At 33.3% G+C, this 18,604-nt stretch overlaps 5 protein-coding genes across 6 annotated transcripts; 3 read left to right on the top strand and 2 right to left on the bottom strand.

Moving 5' to 3' along the window:
* The first annotated feature begins 2,267 nt into the window (after nucleotides 1–2,267).
* Nucleotides 2,268–4,236, top strand: LOC111203704. The gene is made up of 3 exons (XM_022697694.2): nucleotides 2,268–3,147; nucleotides 3,436–3,513; nucleotides 3,852–4,236. Exons 1-3 carry the CDS (start codon nucleotides 2,820–2,822, stop codon nucleotides 3,929–3,931), a joined length of 486 nt encoding a protein of 161 aa, XP_022553415.1. The 5' UTR covers nucleotides 2,268–2,819; the 3' UTR covers nucleotides 3,932–4,236.
* A 1,693-nt stretch (nucleotides 4,237–5,929) lies between these two features.
* LOC106355471 (lysine-specific demethylase JMJ18-like) lies at nucleotides 5,930–8,542 on the bottom strand. Its single transcript, XM_048756071.1, has 5 exons — nucleotides 8,510–8,542; nucleotides 7,948–7,998; nucleotides 7,790–7,867; nucleotides 7,040–7,693; nucleotides 5,930–6,960 (listed from the first exon to the last, which is right to left on the bottom strand). The coding sequence occupies exons 1-5, from the start codon at nucleotides 8,540–8,542 to the stop codon at nucleotides 6,082–6,084; spliced, it is 1,695 nt and encodes a 564-aa protein (XP_048612028.1). The 3' UTR covers nucleotides 5,930–6,081.
* A 3,187-nt stretch (nucleotides 8,543–11,729) lies between these two features.
* On the top strand, nucleotides 11,730–12,989 carry LOC106391429 (fra a 1-associated protein-like). The gene is made up of 2 exons (XM_048755040.1): nucleotides 11,730–12,034; nucleotides 12,306–12,989. Exons 1-2 carry the CDS (start codon nucleotides 11,820–11,822, stop codon nucleotides 12,682–12,684), a joined length of 594 nt encoding a protein of 197 aa, XP_048610997.1. The 5' UTR covers nucleotides 11,730–11,819; the 3' UTR covers nucleotides 12,685–12,989.
* A 138-nt stretch (nucleotides 12,990–13,127) lies between these two features.
* LOC106395394 (calcium-dependent protein kinase 25) lies at nucleotides 13,128–16,433 on the top strand. Of its 2 annotated transcripts, none has more exons than XM_013835862.3 (7): nucleotides 13,128–14,719; nucleotides 14,812–14,955; nucleotides 15,030–15,182; nucleotides 15,256–15,371; nucleotides 15,447–15,617; nucleotides 15,733–15,904; nucleotides 16,054–16,433. In XM_013835862.3, the coding sequence occupies exons 1-6, from the start codon at nucleotides 13,870–13,872 to the stop codon at nucleotides 15,853–15,855; spliced, it is 1,557 nt and encodes a 518-aa protein (XP_013691316.1). In that variant the 5' UTR covers nucleotides 13,128–13,869; the 3' UTR covers nucleotides 15,856–15,904; nucleotides 16,054–16,433. The 2 variants fall into 2 exon arrangements, with proteins under 2 accessions (XP_013691316.1, XP_022557147.1); XM_022701426.2 differs by having other exon boundaries at nucleotides 16,048–16,433.
* Nucleotides 16,426–18,517, bottom strand: LOC106395395 (F-box protein At2g14710-like). Its single transcript, XM_013835863.3, has one exon. The coding sequence runs from the start codon at nucleotides 18,219–18,221 to the stop codon at nucleotides 17,073–17,075; it is 1,149 nt and encodes a 382-aa protein (XP_013691317.1). The 5' UTR covers nucleotides 18,222–18,517; the 3' UTR covers nucleotides 16,426–17,072.
* Between the last annotated feature and the right edge of the window lie 87 nt (nucleotides 18,518–18,604).

The raw sequence follows: 18,604 nt of genomic DNA, 5'->3' as shown, positions 1-18,604 counted from the left end.
TAAGAAATTTGATTTGGATACATAAACTAGTGAAGAATCATTCAAAGCTACCCAAAGCTCCTCTACGCAAAAAAGGTATAGCCCTTAATGACCAAAATATTTCATCCACAGTCTTGATTAGGAGACTACAAGAGGAATCATCTGCTACGGCAGCTACCAGATTGTAACCATCTCTTCCACCTTAAATGTATCGGCACGTGGCTTAGACTCAATCCTACATGTCAGGTTTGTCGGACTTCGCCGTTTCCGACTCCTCTCCCCACTCCCCTCGCCGAGGTTGTCCCCTTAGCCTCCCCCGTTGCCACCACTAGGATATCCTAATTATTTGCTTTAATAGCTAGATAATCCTGAAACAAAGTCGAGTATACTATAATCTTTGGGGTATTTTTCTTTTTGAATTCTTGTTTAGTTACTTGAATATTTTCATTTTTGGTCTCTAACTATCTCTATATTATTAAAAGGGAAGGATTCTTAAAAAATCTACTTATGCAAAGTTGTTGGACTCATTCATTAATAATATATTTTATTTAATATTTGCCTTGATCCATCAAAATATCTCTACTCCTATTTATAAGGAACACACTAAGTTAATTATGTTAATTGTTGTTACTAATCGATTTAAAAGAAACACTACAGCCAAACAATAATTAATCTAATATTAAAATCAGCTCTCGAAACTAATCGATTTCTGTTATAACATATTTACTTATGATATTACATTATTTCTTAGATTTTAAAGAAAGAACCACAATAACAAAGCACATAGTATGATATGAAAACAAAATCATAATAGTAAAATCATTAATCGAATAATTTTGGGGAATAGGTACATAAATTAACTAAAATTAAAAATATTTATAATAATTTTTTAATATAAGTTTAGAAACTATTTAAAACCCTATAAATCTATCTGTACTATTAAAAGAGAAGAAATCTTAAAATATCTACTTATGCAAGGTTGTTGGACACATTCATTAATAATATGTTTTATTTAATATTTGCCTTAATCTATCAAAATATTTCTACTCATATTTATAAGGAGCACACTAAGTTAATTATGTTAATTGTTGTTACTAATTGATTTAAAGAAACACTACGATCAAACAATAATTAATCTAATATTAAATATCATCTCACGAAACTAATTGATTTCTATTATAACATATGTACTTATGATATTACATTATTTCTTAGAGTTTAAAGAAAGAAGCACAATAACAAAGCACATGGTATGATATGGAAAAAAAAATCATAATAGTAAAATCATTAATCTAACAATTTTGGGGAATAGGTACAAAAATTTATTAAAACTAAAAATATTTATAATAAAATTTTGTTATTTAATATAAGTTTTAGAAACTATTTAAAACCCTATAAATCTATACTTTTAAATTAGCCAAAAATCTGCTAATTAATCTCGTATTCTCACCAACTTAACAAATGTAACTATTCTAAAATGCACATAAAATATAAGAAACATAGGCATCGAATCTTCGGATTTGGTACAGATAGGTTCATTTTGGGTATAGATCCTTAAAGTCCTAGACATTTTGACCTAATTAGGTATTTGAAAACATTTGGTTTGAGTTTAGGTTGGTTTCTTTCAGGTCCGGATCCATAATTCAAATACATGTAAATAACTGTAACTTTGGATACATAACGGGTCCGATTGGTTCTAATATTTTAAACTCGAAAAGATTTAAATATCAAAAAAAAATCCAAAAAGTACACGAAAACTCTAAAGATACCTGACACGAAAACATACCTGAAAACTCAAACGAATATCCAAAAATATTAAAATATCTAAAAGACCTAAAATTTTACCTCAAACTCTGATCTGAAAACCAAAAAAAACTTAAATTTTTATCCGAATACGATTTTTTAAAAATGAAATTTTACCTAAAACCCGAAACTATAATAAAAATCCAAACCTGAAAATTAAAAATTATCTGTAATTTCAAAAACATATTCAAAATATAAAAATATACCTAATAAACAAAAACTATTTTGGGTATTTTAGATACTCGGTTTGGTCTCGGATAGGACATGGACTCGATAGAGACTTGGGGGTCCAAAAATTACCCAATAGGTACTTTGCCATGGATTCATACAAAAGCCGAACCTGTAAACTAATTCATAAATTATACAAAATTTAAAAATTCTTTTCAATATAATACGACTTTGTAATATAATAATGTATAACATCACTAAATACTATTTCATATCAAAATTTGTTTATGGTCCAAAGTAACCCGAAAGGGTGGGTAAAAATCTAGTACTCTTTGAAACCAAAGATCTCTAAATGCAAGGAAAATAAGGGTAAGTTTCACAATTTTGATGAATAAATTGCTTTGATTTTTTTTGTCAAGTTGAATTCTACATACGTACCAAAAGAGAATAATTTAAGTCGTGTTGAAAATCGTGGAGAGGGACTTGAAATATGTTTATTCATTCTTGGGTTGAACTTTTGGTCTCTTGTCACATATCATTCAAATAAAATATTTGAGACGTCAATAAGAAAAAGAAAAATAAACGATAACAAGTTAGAAACTTAAAATGACTTTAAAGCGGCCGTTAGGTGTTTAAAACGTAAACGGAATACATAATCGAATTCAAACATAAGTAAATATTTCAGCAGTGCTTTTGTCTTATTTGGTGAACACAAGCCAGCATATATGATATCGTCCATTTGTAACAAATAGGAACCAAATAGTAACTAAGAACATCATTATCCCGGTTTCTTAGATGAGTTTTTAAAGAAAATAAAACAATTAGTTAAATGGAAGCAAAATTAAAAGCGTATAACCGATCCTTAGTTAATGGTTTTTGTAACCGATCATAGAAGAGTTTCTTATAACACGTGTGAGCAACATGTGTTTTTCTTTTTTTTTCCTTTTTTTTTTTCTTTTCTTCCTCTCCTCTTCTCTCAGCTTCTCTCGTGTTCTCCGTCGAAGGAAACCGGAGCATCCGTTCAATCGGCGTTTTCTCTCGTCTTCTCCTCTCCTTCGCGAAGCGTCTCCTTCCTTCAATCGCCGTCATGTCCGTCTTTCTCTTCTCTGGTCTTCTCCGTCGGTAAAGGAAGCGTCTCCTCTCTTCAATCGCCGCTCGCCCAATCGCTGCGACCCCATCTCCTCTCTCTTCTGACCGGTGAGATCCTTTTCAGATTCATACTTTATACGATTGATTTGGTGCTGATTAGATGATGAGATTGAACCTGGATTTTGTCTAAGCTTTGTTAGGATTGTGTTTCTTAAGCGAAGAAGTTTGTTATTGTCGGAGAGAAAGCGAAAGCTATGTATGTTTCTTGTAATAGAATTAAGTGTCTTGTAATGGAGCTAATGTATGTTTCTGTGTCACAGACTGATAATCATGCTTCTGTAATGTCTTGTGCTTTTCCGTGTCACGGACTGATAATGCTTGTGTTTTATCTTGTAGTGGGAGCATTGAGAGATTCATCACAGAGTGAAGCTGTGGGAGCATCTCGTGCTTGTTGTTTCACTGAGTGGAGCAGTGGTAAAAAGTCTACTCTTCTTCAAGTTTTGGGTTTTGTCGCTTGTTAGACTTAGTTTATGGTTAGCGAATATGTGTGTGTTGAATGCTTGAAGTAGTTGATAGAGGTGGTTAATAAATGCAGCGTAGATCTAGGTTGTGGTTAGTGATTAAGCGTCTGATGAATGCTTGTTTTATTAAGAAGAATCTCTGTTAAAGTTTAAGAAGAATCACTGTTCTTACTCTGTTTAAGTTTCTTGTGTGATGGTGTTGTTAAACGAGTGTGGCATGTTTCTTGTTCTCGTATGGAGTTACCGTATTTATGTTTATGTTTCATATATATAATCTTGTTTTCTATGCAGGTAACATGACACAAGACGAGGCAGATGTGAGCACACGAGTCACGGAGTTGGGAGTGGAAGAATCACGGACTTGGGAGTAGAAGGATCACATAATCATCTACTCTCCTCCACAAGTAATCAAAAACAAGTAAATTTTTTTTTTTAAGAAACCAAAATTAAAAAACTGCCATTGTATCTGAAAAATTAGGTGATTCTTAACTAATGTTCTTAGCTAAAATTTATTAGTTAAATAATCTTTAAAGTGTACTTAAGAAACCTCTTATAGGTTTCTACGGATAATGATGCACTAATCTTCGCGAATGGAATGAACGTGTTCCTTTTCTTCCGTACCTCTTTCGAATTGGTCTACTTTTGGATTTCTTTAATCCATATTAACTATTTAGTCTATTCTCCGTTATTTGTTGTATGAAACTACATATACTCTTGTTGTTAAAAAAAAAAAACCTAAACTCTTTAATTAAGAAATCTCTTTTTTTTTTCTGTGAGTATTTTAATTAAAAGAACATTCATTGTGTCACAAGGCTGTTTCTGTATAGTGTATATGGAGCAGCTAGATTCGTGTTTGTTTGTTGCTTTCTGTCATCTTTGTAGTATTGTTACTTGTTGTTAATTGCATGATTTCTGTATGTGTGCAGCAGCTAAACTCTTGTTTCTTTATTGCTTTTGTTCATCTTTGTAGTGTTTTGTTGCTTGCTTGTTTAATGGGTAAGTGGAGTAACTCCGCCAGGGACATTTACTAACTTAAATCAACCTTAAATAAAGCTATTTTATTTCATATCTTAATTTCTATCTTGTTAAGTTCATTTTAAGCACAAATCCTTCTCCCCCTTTATTCACATTCAAATGAACAGTTGGAAACCATGTTCATTATGTTAGACTCTTCTAATGTAGGTGTATTAAGAGGGTAGCACTTGCACCCACAAAATTTTCAAATTCTTGGTAATATACCAAAATGTTAGCTATTCTTTCATATTTGAAATCACATTTTAACCTCAATTTCTATATTTATGTGTAAATTGCACCCACTAAAACATTATGCTGCATCCGCCACTGAACTTATTCACACACAACCAAAATAATATGATTTAAAACATTTTCAGCTTTTATATACATGTTTCGTTTAAAAGTTTAAAAATAATTTTATAGCATTTCTATACAGATTATATTAATAAATAAATTCAAATTTCACATCAGAAATTTAGACAAATGTTATCTAATGTATAACTCTGATTAGTATTAAATATTTTGAAAAAAAGTCTAATAACAAATTTAAACCGGCTTTACGTTTTGGATCCAAAATAATATCATAGTAAGATTTTTGTACTTAATTTTTTATTTATTGATTTAGTATGTCACATTTGTTAAGAATATTTTATATGAAAAATAATTATTAGATAAATAACAAATCAAATTTAGAAGAACCAAATATTTATAGAATAATCAAATACTAATATCTAAAAACCAAAATCGAAATATTGCAATAAAAACTAATATCCAAAAAAATATTTTCATGTATTATATATGTAACACATCGTAATTCAATTTTATTTAACAAAATTACAGAAATTTTATGCATTTTTACCATATTTTTAAAATTATAGTTTTTAATTATGTTAATATAAAATGTAATTATTCATTGTCTGGAAGTAATATACTTTGAAAATACAGATATTGATTTTGTTTTGTAATACTGGAATTGCATAAATTTTATTCATTCTTACCATATTTATAAAATATAATTAAATTTTGTTTTGTTTTTTTGGAAGTTTAATTAGTTATCTGTTTTTCTATTAATATAAAATTAAATGTAATTATACACGTAGCTCGTAGTTTTTATTTTATAACATTTTTTGTTGTTTCATATTAAAATAAATTTTAATATAGAATTATTTATTATTTTTGCTAATAATACTATTTGTTTTCATAATAAATTTTGTATATTAGTATTTTATTTTACTCTGGAAATGAAAACCAAAATCTAAAAGCAACATTCAAGTTTTTAGCTAAAATCTACTGGTAATCAAAAACCAAAAACTAAATGCCAAAAACCAAAATGTCCCCAAAATGTCTTTCTCTGGTTAAGTTCAGGGAAGTGTTTGACATGAGGCAATCTTTCTCTTCCAACGAACCTCTCAGTTTCTAATTATGGTTCCAGTACTCGACTAGACCATGGTCCAGATCAAGAGCCTCCATAGCCTGTTAATAAATATCATTAGTTAAATAAGAAATATCATATAAGATCATTAGTTAAATAAGAAATATCACCTTCTTTAACCTTTGAAGCCCAAGTTTTTAGATCCTCTGCTTCGCCTTCCAACGCTCTAACCAACGATCTCAACTCATCTACGGTGTAACGAAGAAGTACAAACCGATCATTCCCTTCGCATGAACAAAGCTCGTTAGCGTGCTTAGTGCAAGCATACTCTCCAGGAGAGCATTTGTTGCAGCCAGATGCCGTGAGATGCAAGTCATAACAGCACTTAACGCATTCCCTCTCGCAGTTCGAATCAAAGTCCTTCTCCATCTTTATCAAATTGAAACCGCTTCCAAGAGCCTTAATCCTTCCTTCTTCCATACGTAACCGAGTCTCCACTGCCTTAGTAAGAGCCAGGTTCTTCCCGCAGAAGCTTCTCCATGCTAAGCTCTTCCCACTCTCTCCCCCATCACCTGACAAGGACCTAACAGCTTCGTAAGCTGCTCCAAGGAGAAGCTTGTCATGAGACACGGACGTTTTCTTATTCTCTTCACTTAATAACTCCACAGCATTTTGTCCATGAGATAACCAGTCAACCGTAGCGACGTTCACAGCTTCTGCACAGTTGAAACCGGAGTTGAAACCGGCGTGATACGCCCTAGGGAATGTGAGAACATACTCCCCTGCACGCTGAACCGCACGATAAACCGGGACTCCCTCGTCTTTCAAAATGGATGGTGAGAACTGAGTGACGAGTCCATGGAGTAGATCAGGTGTTTCCTCGAAAAGATCTGGTAAATGTTTCCTCATGGCCTTCTCTAGTGCGGTTGCATGGGTTCCAGGAACTCCGTACCACACTTTTGGCTCACCAAAGTGATTATAGTTTATTGAGTATAAGTGATGGTCCTCCACATGCTGTCACATCAACCCTATTAGGTTAAACTAGTAAAAAAAAAAAAAAAATTAATTGTTAAGTATTTTTTTTTTAATTTACCCAGCAAAAGGTTGAAAAACACATCCCAACATAGACCCATGGCACGAGAACGCCCGAGATATCTCCACGCTCGAATGACAGTAAAGAGCCCGAGAGACGAGGCAAGTTGTTAAGGTTCCAACCAGAAGTTTCTCCTCTCTCGAATCCGCTTCCAAGAACCTTGTTCTCTAAGTCAGCTCCATAATATACCTCGACGTCATCGGTTGCTTGCTCTACAATCCTCCAGTACTCTCCTTCAGTCTCTTCAACCGACGGAGCGTTACCTTCTTTACTTTCGAAATAGGATTCCTTGAAATACCGAGCGTACTTCTCAAACTCCTCAAGAGTGAAGTCTGGGCCAGAGTTGAAACCAAATACCTCTTCTTCCTCGGGAGACGAAACCGAAGCGGGAACGGAGCTAGGACGTCTCTTGGAGGAGGAACTTCGTTTCCGTTTTCTTACCTTAGGTTTCTTCTTCTTCTTCTTCACAGGCCCTCTGTTCTGAAGCAGCTCCACGTTCTGAACCCGGGTGTGGAACTTTATACCCTCCCATATACTTTTCTCTCTAAGCCGAAAAGGAGGAGACCATTTCAAGGGTGGTACGATACGGCAAATACCATATGGTTCAGCTGAGGGACGTATTTTTTCTATGTAAGCAACTGTATCTTCAAACTCCTAAACACCCAAACGGTACAATAAAAAATGAGGATTGAGGAAGAAGAAAACTTACGATCAAAACCTCTGAATACAAGATGGAGGACAAGCATTTACCTCTAATGAAGGGTAGAATACTGGCGCTTCAGCAATGTCTGGCCTCCGCGCTTTAGCTGGATCCCATCTAGCAAAAACCTACATATGTAATGAAAAATGTGATTTTATAAGCCGTTTTGGAGTAACATCAGATAGCAAGTAGAAAAGTTTGGTCTTACCTCTGGATGACGGGGACTATTAGGAGGTCCTATATTAGTGTCCTCCTTTCCCTGAAAAACATTAAAAGGAAAACTTTATTCATGAGAAAATCCAGGTCACCTATTGATTTATGAAAATATAAATGAACTAAAAATTAGGACTCATGGTGAAATATACAAACCATACTCTTTCCCAACAAAACTTGTCACGGATAAAATTATAAAAATCCCATTCCGAGTCCCAACAAAATTAGGACTCGGGATAAACTATTAAAGTCATTTTCAGTCGGAACAAAAATCAGGTTCATGTTAGATTATATAACTCATCATCATCGCGAGCCGCAGAAAAAATCGGACTCAGAATAAACTATAAATATCATCGCGAATCCGAACAAAAATTAGGAATCACGATTAACATTGGTAAATCAACTTAAGCAATAGAGTGCCATTTAAGGCCTAATCTACATTCTCAATATTGTTAAATCAAGTATGTGATATAGAGTAAGATCTGTAGCGATAAGCAATAAATCAAATCGATAACACACGATTAATCGATAAATCGCTTTTAAAGCGAAGAAGATACCTCTTTGATCCGAGATTCTGCTGCAAGAACCATTGAATTGAAATAAATCAATTCACTCCACAAAACCAGATGACCCCTATAAGAACTGAGAAATACAAAGATGTTAGCAACCAAAGGATCAAAGAACCCTAGCCCAATATCCAATTCCCCAAATAATATATCAGGGAATAATGAGACACATAGGCTTAGTATTCATTATATAGATAAGGAAAACAAAAACCGAAGATTACATACCAATCACAATGACAACTCAATATTTTTTTTCCTCAATTGAGGCATAAAAGAAATTGAAAGGGCAGTTACAATAAAAATAAAAATAAAATGATTAGAAGAAGTATCACAATAATACATAAAAAAAGCTATAAATAATATCAAAAAAATTTAAAACCAACAAGAGAAATTAAACTAAATTAACCATTTAATTATTAGTGCTTACAAAATGACTTTGAAAAGAGATAAGTTCACCTAATGCCAGTTCTTATGAACAACCAGATGAAAAATCTTATGAACAACCAGATGAAAAATCTGTTTTGGTTCACAAAATTTTAATGTTTAATATATATTACATCCGGTTCAAAATGATTTATGTTTTAGAAATAAATTATTCAAAACGTTTACTTTGAATACATTTTTTATTAGGTAATGATTCTAAATTGTGAACTTCGATGAATTAATTATGATTAACTATTTTCCATAATAATAGTCAGTCAAAAATTAATAAAAATAATTAATTTCATCGAACTTCTGTGTTTCAAAAAAAAAGGAACTTCGATGAAATTATTTATGTTTACCAAATTTTGATTGACTATTATTATGGAAAATAGTTAATCATGAAAGTATATATATAATTAAAATTTAAGATATTTTCATAATAGTCGAACCAAAAAATTTGAACTAGTATATGTGAGAACTCAAAAACATATGAGTATACATTATTCGAGTTCTAAACTATCCAAATCATGTATATTTATTGATTATCTATCTTTTATACCCTAATTGTTTCAGATCCCATAAATTTTAGAGCTAGCTCTAATTGAGATGCGGGGTTCACCTTCTCAGATGAATGATTAATTCAGAAAATTTTAAAATAAACTTATTAAAAATTAAAATAAATAGAAATTAGACAGAGTTACAGAGACGAGAAAAATAGAAAAAGATAAAAGGCAGTACAATATGTTGTAAGAAGACGAGGAAGTTGGAGAACAACCGCCAAACAAAACGCACACTGTTTTAACTGAAACACGTCATTGGAAGGTGCCATCAGTCTTTTTCTTCTAATTGGTTCGGTTTGGTTAGAAATTTATACTGGTTTTGAGTTTTCTGAATTTTGAAAAGTAGACCCGAATTAGGATTATATTGTTTGATTGATTTGGTTTCAAAATTTTCGGTTTGGTTTGAATTTTATTTTAATTATTGTTAGGAAGTGAATAAAATATAAGTAATTTATTTTAATCTCAACATAGTTTTGTATATATTTAATTTAATTTACAATTTTAATATATTATGGTTCGTTTGGTTTTATTATATTTATTTGGCATTAAAATTTCATGTCTAAGGTTTCAAATTTCAGTTTTATATTCGATAAATGAATCCGGTTTGGCTCTCGGTCCAGGAAGTAGGAAGAATATTAAATCTTCCTTTTACACCCTAATGTTCTTACATCTTCCAATTTTTACTCCTAAGTTTAATACAATCAACAAGCACCTTTGTTCTGCCTTTTCAGAACGACTAAAACTCGACAACCACTTGATCTTTAAAAATGGATGTTGACAAAATGGTGCATTTGCCCTGCTCGAATGAAAAGTGGATCAATCTTCATGGTTATTTATGTGTGTATCAAGATTGGATTTACGCGGAAAAGGAAAACAACAACAGCTCTTCATGTTTTAGATCTTGACTCTCGATGTTCCTATCAGATGACTAATGCTTTTACAATTCAGTATCATATAGAGAACTTTAACATATAGTATACTGAAAGGATGTGGAAAAAAAACATTTATACGGAGAACTTGAACATAGAGAACATACAATAAGGATGCGGAAAACTTGAATAAAGAGAACTTGAATAAAGAGAACTTGAACATTTATATGGAGAACTTGAATAAAGAGAACATACAATAATGTCATCTCCAACAAAGACACCGAAATTGACATAATCCCACCAAATTTGGTGTAATGTGAATAATTTACGCTAAATTTTGTGTAACACTATTCATCACACCAAATCTTTAAAATGTATATTTTATCATGTTTCATTTAATAATATAGTTAATTACTGTCAAATTTGTAATTAAACATTAATGTATTGTATTATTTGTATTTTTAATTTACTTTTACATAATTAAAAAACTAATTTTTTTTTTTCAAAATAAATCACTAAGTGAATATTATCATTTATCACGTACAAATAATAAAAATATAAATAATAATATAAATGTAACAAAATAATTATTTATCAATTACAAATAATAAAAGATACAAAAATTTAAAACTAGAAGCATAAATAATATATGATATTACTTTTGGTGTAAACTTTAGTGTATATAAAAAAAACTGCGAGCTACATGTATAATTACTTTTTTTTGGGTCAAATAATTACATTTAATTTTATATTGATAGAAAAATAGATAACTAATTAAACTTTCAAAAAACAAAATAAAATTTAATTATATTTTATAAATACGATAAGAATGAATAAAATTTATGCAATTCCAGTATTACAAAAAAAAAAATCAATATCTGTATTTTCAAAGTGCATTACTTCCAGACAATGAATAATTACATTTTATATCAACATAATTAAAAACTATAATTTTAAAAATATGGTAAAAATGCATAAAATTTCTGTAATTTTGTTAAATAAAATTGAATTACAATGTGTTACATATATAATACATGAAAATATTTTTTTGGATATTAGTTTTTATGGCAATATTTGATTTTGGTTTTTAGATATTAGTATTTGATTATTCTATAAATATTTGGTTCTTCTCAATTTGATTTGTTATTTATCTAATAATTATTTTTCATATAAATTATTCTTAATAAATGTGACATACTAAATCAATAAATCAAAAATTAAGTACAAAATCTTACTATGCTATTATTTTGGATCCAAACAATTTATAAATACAAAAATTGTTAAAATGTGGTAAATCGTGTGTAATTAGAAAAACTTCTACGTGTCTGGTTGGGTAAGTCGGTTTGACGAACACAACAAGGTCGTGATTATAAATAAATAAAAAAACACACCGGAGGCGCTGTAATGAGAGGAAGAATCCAGAAACAAATATCGAATCGATAATTAGGTATGGGTTGGGTCTGGAGAGACGACGATTCATCCTCTTCTAACGCCGGTGGTAACGATGTCTCCAATCATCAATCACCCGGAGATCCCGCCGCCGACGTTAATTGCTCCACCTCCACGGTGGTTAGATCGAGGTGCAAGACGGAGGAGGTCGAGCCTGGTAAGTTCGTGAGGAAGTGCGACAAAACCGAGGAGATCCTCCGCCACTGCTTCGGAAAGTAAGTGGTTTCTCATGAACACGGCCTTACTTTTAATCAGGCATTAGATGTCGGAATCACGAACTTGCGAAATCGTAGTCTCTATGTCGGAATATTACAATTGGACTTATTGGTTTGCCCTTGTGTTTTGTCTGAATATCCAAATAGATTTAAGTTTGCTAAAGGAGAGTGTATATTAGTAATGTAATGGTTTGTCTTTAAATTTTTCTGCTTTTGTTATGTCCTATATGATCACTAAACCGATTCTCCCTATGTTCTGTATTTGGTTCAGGCCCTCTGAAGTTGTTCAGTCCACCACAGAGCACACAGAAGAAGATCTCACAGACCAGATGGTACGTGGATCTTCTCTCCCAAACCAGTTCGAGGAGAATCCCCTAAACTTTCCAGGACTCCGCAGCGATCTAGACGACATCGAACGGCACTTCTTTACCGGAATTAAAGGTTTCTTCGAGGCAGCGGAAGAGATGAGAAGCAGCTTGTTTGATATCATGGGAGACCGAGACCATCACTCAACCACCGAGAGAGGGATACCCATCGAAGACCATCCGAAGATAGAGGAGCATCGCAGCAACGAAGAAAACGTCACGGCCACGAGACAGCCATTCTCCTCGGGAGATATTGATCTCTTGGGCTTGGCCAAGGACGTTTGAGAAATAGTCTCTCCTTCATCATCTCCTTGTTCTTTCTTTGCCATATAAAAAAATTATTAATTATGTAATGTGACTTTAGTAGAGAAACGTCTAATGTTAGCGGCATCCACGTTTTTTGCTTAGTGCTCATCTCTAATTCTATATCATTAATACTATGTTTTAATATGTTCGTCTATTTTAGTAGGGGTTATTGGTTGTTGTATTTTTATGGATTTGAAAATCCGAACTAAATCTAGTGTTATTGGTTAAAATATGTATTAAAATCATGTGTTATTGGTTTAATGATTCATAAATTCTATATCAAATCAAGTGTTATTCAATCGTACGGATTTACTAATATATTTGATTTTATAATAGATTTGAATGGATTTGCTTGGATTTTTCTGTTAAAAATATAAAGACTCAAATCCGAAGGAAAACCTTCAGATTTATATATTTTACTTGGATTTATAAATACTATATAGATTTATAAATCAATCAAAATATATAAACTAATAACACCTCCTTAATCTTACCAAAGTACCAACCAAGAACATATTATTACAATAAGTTATGTCTGAAAGTTTATATATTACTTGTCTTAGCCATATATATTTCATAGTTTTCATTAAATGGTAATAAATAAATTAAGTCAAAAGTAATGGTAATGAAGTGGAATTAAAGATTCGATATCTAACCTTACGTTTCTTGAAAGATTTGTTACCATTTTGTGGCATGAAGTAATATAGAAAAAAACAAAAAAAATAAATAATTTCAGAAATCGAAAGGACCGAACTGGTTAAACCGATGAATGCTGCAACAGTTAGACACACAACCTCTCAGAGTCGTATGTCATTAGATGTTTGTTAAGAAAGAGAATAATTTAATCGAGGCAAGAAAAAAAAGAAGAAGCCAAAAACCCTAATAAAAATTCAGTCACGACGTGAGCCCCAATTCCATTTTTCTCAATCGTCTTCCCCTTCTCATCATCAACCCTCATTTTCTTCAACGTTACTGCATTTGTGAGAATCTAGATCTCTGGGAGATTTGTCTGTATGATTGTTCAAGGAAGTGGTTATGGTGGTGTTTTAGACAGGGGAGATCTGTGTCTGTATACAGGATCAGATTAGGGTTATTTTCTCTTGCGTGAAACGGAAGGAAACGACTCTTATCTTTTTTTTTGCGTTTCCTTAGGTTTTGTAGAAGATGGGGAATGTATGTATTCATATGGTCAACAATTGTGTGGATACGAAATCAAACACATGGGTTCGTCCCACAGATCTCATCATGGATCATCCAGTGAAGCCGCAGCTCCCAGACAAGCCTCCTCAACAGATGCTGATGCACAAAGATGATGATAAACCCAAGCTTGAGACTAGTGGAGAAGACCCCAAGTCACTTGAAGAAAGTGATTCTCATCAGGAACAAGAAGGAAGCACGAGTGAAGAAGAGGAAGAGAGGAAGAAGCGAGCGGCGAGGATAGCGTGTGGGAACAGCAAGAGAAAACCTCACAACGTGAAGAGACTTATGAGCGCAGGGTTGCAAGCAGAGTCGGTGCTGAAGACAAAGACAGGGCATTTGAAGGAATACTATAACTTGGGGAGCAAGTTAGGTCACGGGCAGTTCGGGACGACGTTTGTGTGTACAGAGAAAGGAACGGGGAAGGAGTACGCGTGCAAGTCGATACCAAAGAGGAAGCTGGAGAACGAAGAAGACGTGGAGGACGTGAGAAGAGAGATTGAGATAATGAAACATTTGTTAGGTCAGCCTAACGTGATCTCCATCAAAGGAGCTTATGAAGACGCGGTGGCTGTTCACATGGTGATGGAGCTGTGCAGAGGAGGTGAGCTGTTTGATAGGATAGTAGAGAGAGGGCATTACTCCGAGAGAAAAGCTGCTCATCTGGCTAAGGTCATACTTGGTGTGGTCCAGACTTGTCATTCTTTAGGTGTGATGCATAGAGATCTTAAACCTGAGAACTTTCTGTTCGTCGATGATCAAGAGGATTCGCCTCTTAAGGCTATTGACTTCGGGTTATCTATGTTCGTCAAGCCTGGTATGTGTTCCTTACAAAACATCTTTGTTCTGTTTTGCTCTGTTTTACTCTGTTCTGCTCTGTTTTCATGAGATGTATGTTGTTGTCTGAAGGAGAAAACTTCTCTGATGTGGTTGGGAGTCCATACTACATTGCACCTGAAATTCTGAACAAGGACTATGGTCCTGAAGCAGATATTTGGAGCGCCGGTGTGATGATTTATGTGCTACTCTCTGGCTCAGCTCCTTTTTGGGGAGGTAAGAGTGTTACTCTAACCACAAACTTTTTTATTTTTTGGAGGTGTTCTTATATGTGATATTAAACTAAACAGAAACGGAAGAAGAAATCTTCAATGAGGTTCTGGAGGGTGAGCTTGATTTGTCATCAGATCCTTGGCCACAAGTCTCTGAAAGCGCGAAAGATTTGATCAGAAAGATGCTTGAAAGAGACCCTAAAAAAAGACTCACTGCTCAACAAGTGTTGAGTAAGTCATTAGAATCATGAAACTACAAAGCTTAAGTAGATATGAAACTTAATCTTGGTTCTTTTTTTTCCAGGCCACCCATGGATTAGAGATGAAGGAAATGCACCAGATACACCGCTTGACGCAACTGTGTTGAATCGCTTGAGGAAGTTTTCAGAAACAGACAAGCTCAAGAAGATAGCTTTAAAGGTGTAATTAAAAGATTTTGTTTTTATTTTTGGATGGTTTTGATTATTAGATGTCTGATTTGTGTTTCACTTGCAGGTGATTGTGGAAAGGCTTTCTGAAGAAGAGATTCACAGTCTTAGAGCAACCTTCAAGACTATAGACAGTGAGAAGAGCGGGAGAGTAACTTATAAAGAACTCAAAAACGTTCTTGAAAGATTCAACACAAATCTTGACAACTCTGACATCAGTGGTCTTATGCAAACGCCAGTAAGCAAAACAATATTGTCTCATTACATATATTTTACTGATCAGAATATATTTATGAGTTGCATCATAGATGTTGTTCTTAGACATGGATGAATCTTCTTGTGATCACTTTTAGATGAATGAGCATTTGGAAGACACTGTAGACTACGAGGAATTCATAGCGGCGGTTGTAAGACTTAAAGAATTAAAAGACGAGGAAGCAAATGATCGTTTAGATTCGTCAACAAAAGTGTTATGAAGTTGTCTGAAGAAGTGTAATGAGTAATCAAACACTGATGATGATGAATGTAAGTAAAATGTTGTGCATTCACTCATTTTCACATTCTTAACTTGTAGCCTCTTTAATCTAATGTTAGCACTGTTATATAACTGTTTCTCTAATGATAAGATCTCTAGCGTTTTAAATACTTCAAAACTAACAACTGTTTAGATTTAGACTTGTAGGAAGTTACAAAAGGGCTGCAACAAATTGAAACAGGAGGGGCAGGACAAGGAGAAGAGGGACACAAAGAGGCCACAAGAAAGAAAGTTGATGGATGGAAAGGCAAATAACTTTGTAGGTTCTTTTTTCTTTTGTTTATTATATGTTTTCAAAAAGTTTAGAGCAAAAAATAAAAGATGTGTTTGTATATATATAAAAGTTGTTGTAGAAGAGATAAGGAGACACAACTTAAACTCAGGTGATGTTGATGCTTTCAATACTTCTTAGACTATATTGCCTGTGCCTTGAGTGTAGCCTTTACTTTAAAGATGTCATCTCAAAACATCTATATGTTGATAATGTCACTCTTTCTGCTGCTATTTGATAGTTTAGTGAAGCATGATCCGACTTCTTTTCTTGTTTTACACAAAATTTTACTGAAAGTTGATATATGAATTTAAAGTACAGTTTGATTATTCATATACCTAGCTGGGTAGTTTGTTTCAGAAGAAAATTCTTACATAAGAGTATGCTGTCTGATAAAATATGCGTGCATGCTGTGACTTGTAACTAAAAAAATCAAAGTTACTGCGGATCAAGAAGTCAAAATGTAATAAAATCTAAACTCACATTCTTGTTGCTCTATTTTCTAGTCAACCTGTATAAACCTCAAAAACTTAAAAACTTGCTCCATTATGGAATTATCAGTTATGAAAATATTGACTGTGTTAATTTGGTTATCAAATGTGGCATATTTATCAAGGGAGCCTAATCATCAAGTAAAGTACTACTAATTTTGAATTATATTACTAGACCATGCACAAAGTGAAAGCCAACAAATATACTTCCGGACCGAAGCCAGAACTACTAGATCAATAAAACTGATCCGCATCAAATGCTTGAACTAGCTTCATCTAAGAAGACCTATAAGAATTTATTTCTCAAAACAAAAGAGAAGCAAAACCCAAAGGAAAATGAGCAAAATCTCTAGTTGCAACAAAAAAAAAAAGAAACAGGAAAACACGTTAAAAAAATTAAACTTGTAATTCTGCTTCATCTTTTTCTCGAGGAACCGGGACCAAGCTGGGAAAGTAAGTGCAATGAGAAGGCCAGGGATCAACCACAGAATCTAAGTGAACCTTGCTGATCAACTTGTTTTCCCCCAAAACATAAATCCAAGCCTGGCCATTTTCATCGCAAGAACACATGACAAGCCTTTTATCGTCGATGTAGTAACTTGGCTGCTGATCAGAGTAGGGTTCAGCCTGTACTAAACTCGGAAAGTGAGGGATTGAAAAAGTCATGAAACTCACCCAAACCACATCACTACCATCCTCAACGTTAACCTTGTTCTTGGTCACCCAAATCTCAACCTTCTTTGTTACATAACATTGCTTCAAAACCGAAAACCGATCTCCCTTAAAGACCCTAAGGACAAGCGCATCGCGAGAATGGCTCATACCACATCGTAGATAACAAAATGTGTAGAATCTTTCCTTTGAAAAATTGAATCTACCTAAAAGGTACAAGGGATCTGTCTCGTCAACATAAGCAATCCAAAACAAAGAGCCGTTCAATGATACACTCATATCAGAATGTAAATTTTTTCTACGTCCTTTCTCTCTCTGATTACTATCACCGGAGTTAAAATTGGAGCGTTTCCACGTACCGAACGCAAAGTCATGGATTCTCCACTCGGTACAATTGGCCCAAATGGTCTTGTAAAGACTTACCTGATCACTTGTCCTATTACTACCATTATAACATATGCCTTCTAAGCTAAACCTAGGCTGGCGAATCCATGTACTTTGTTTCAACCACGGGTTCCAAACTGCGGCTCCATCATCCATGTTACATATCAAGAACTCGTCGCAATCAACCAATGTTGTAGGTATTTGACATTCTAAATCGGGAATATCACATGGCAACTCACGCACCACTATCTTGGGATCGATGCTTACCGAGTAAATCTTGGATTTGGTTTTTAGGATGAAGCGAAACGTTTCCTTGTGGTTGTTGATGAACCTCTTGTCATCCAAGATAACGTTCCACCGTTTGCAAACAACTCTCAAGCGGACAAGAGATTTTAGAGGGACACGAGAGAGTATCTCTTCAAGCAACTCCCATGGAAGCTGCTCCTCATGAGCCGCCTTCTTCTTTTGTTTTGTTTTGGTTAAATCCATTCTCCTTATTAGGGTTACAACAGAATGTTCGTGGAATATATATGATTGTTAGAGATATTCACATCTATTTGAAGAGTGTTGGAGATCTATTAATATCTTGGAAAAAAAGTTATTGTTTTGTTGCAATTTAAAAATTGATTTTTAATTTTGGTGTTTTCATGTACCGAATTTCATAAGAGTCTTTAACACAATTTAAATATTTTTTCAAACAATTAGGGTTGAGATTTTAAGCACCATAAACGATTTATTAAAATCTACTATAAATGAATAGTTTTTTGTAATTTTATATTTTCTATATTTTTAAACCAATAAGATTTTCAGAAAAACAATTAATGTTCTTGACAAAAATTACATTAAAAATATAAAATATGTATCTTTTTGAA

The sequence above is a fragment of the Brassica napus genome, chromosome C4 (genome assembly GCF_020379485.1).
Source record: "Brassica napus cultivar Da-Ae chromosome C4, Da-Ae, whole genome shotgun sequence".
In the NCBI taxonomy this organism is placed as follows: domain Eukaryota; kingdom Viridiplantae; phylum Streptophyta; class Magnoliopsida; order Brassicales; family Brassicaceae; genus Brassica; species Brassica napus.
The sequence above is the reverse complement of the archived record's forward strand: the minus strand, read 5'-3'. Positions and strand labels throughout refer to the sequence as shown.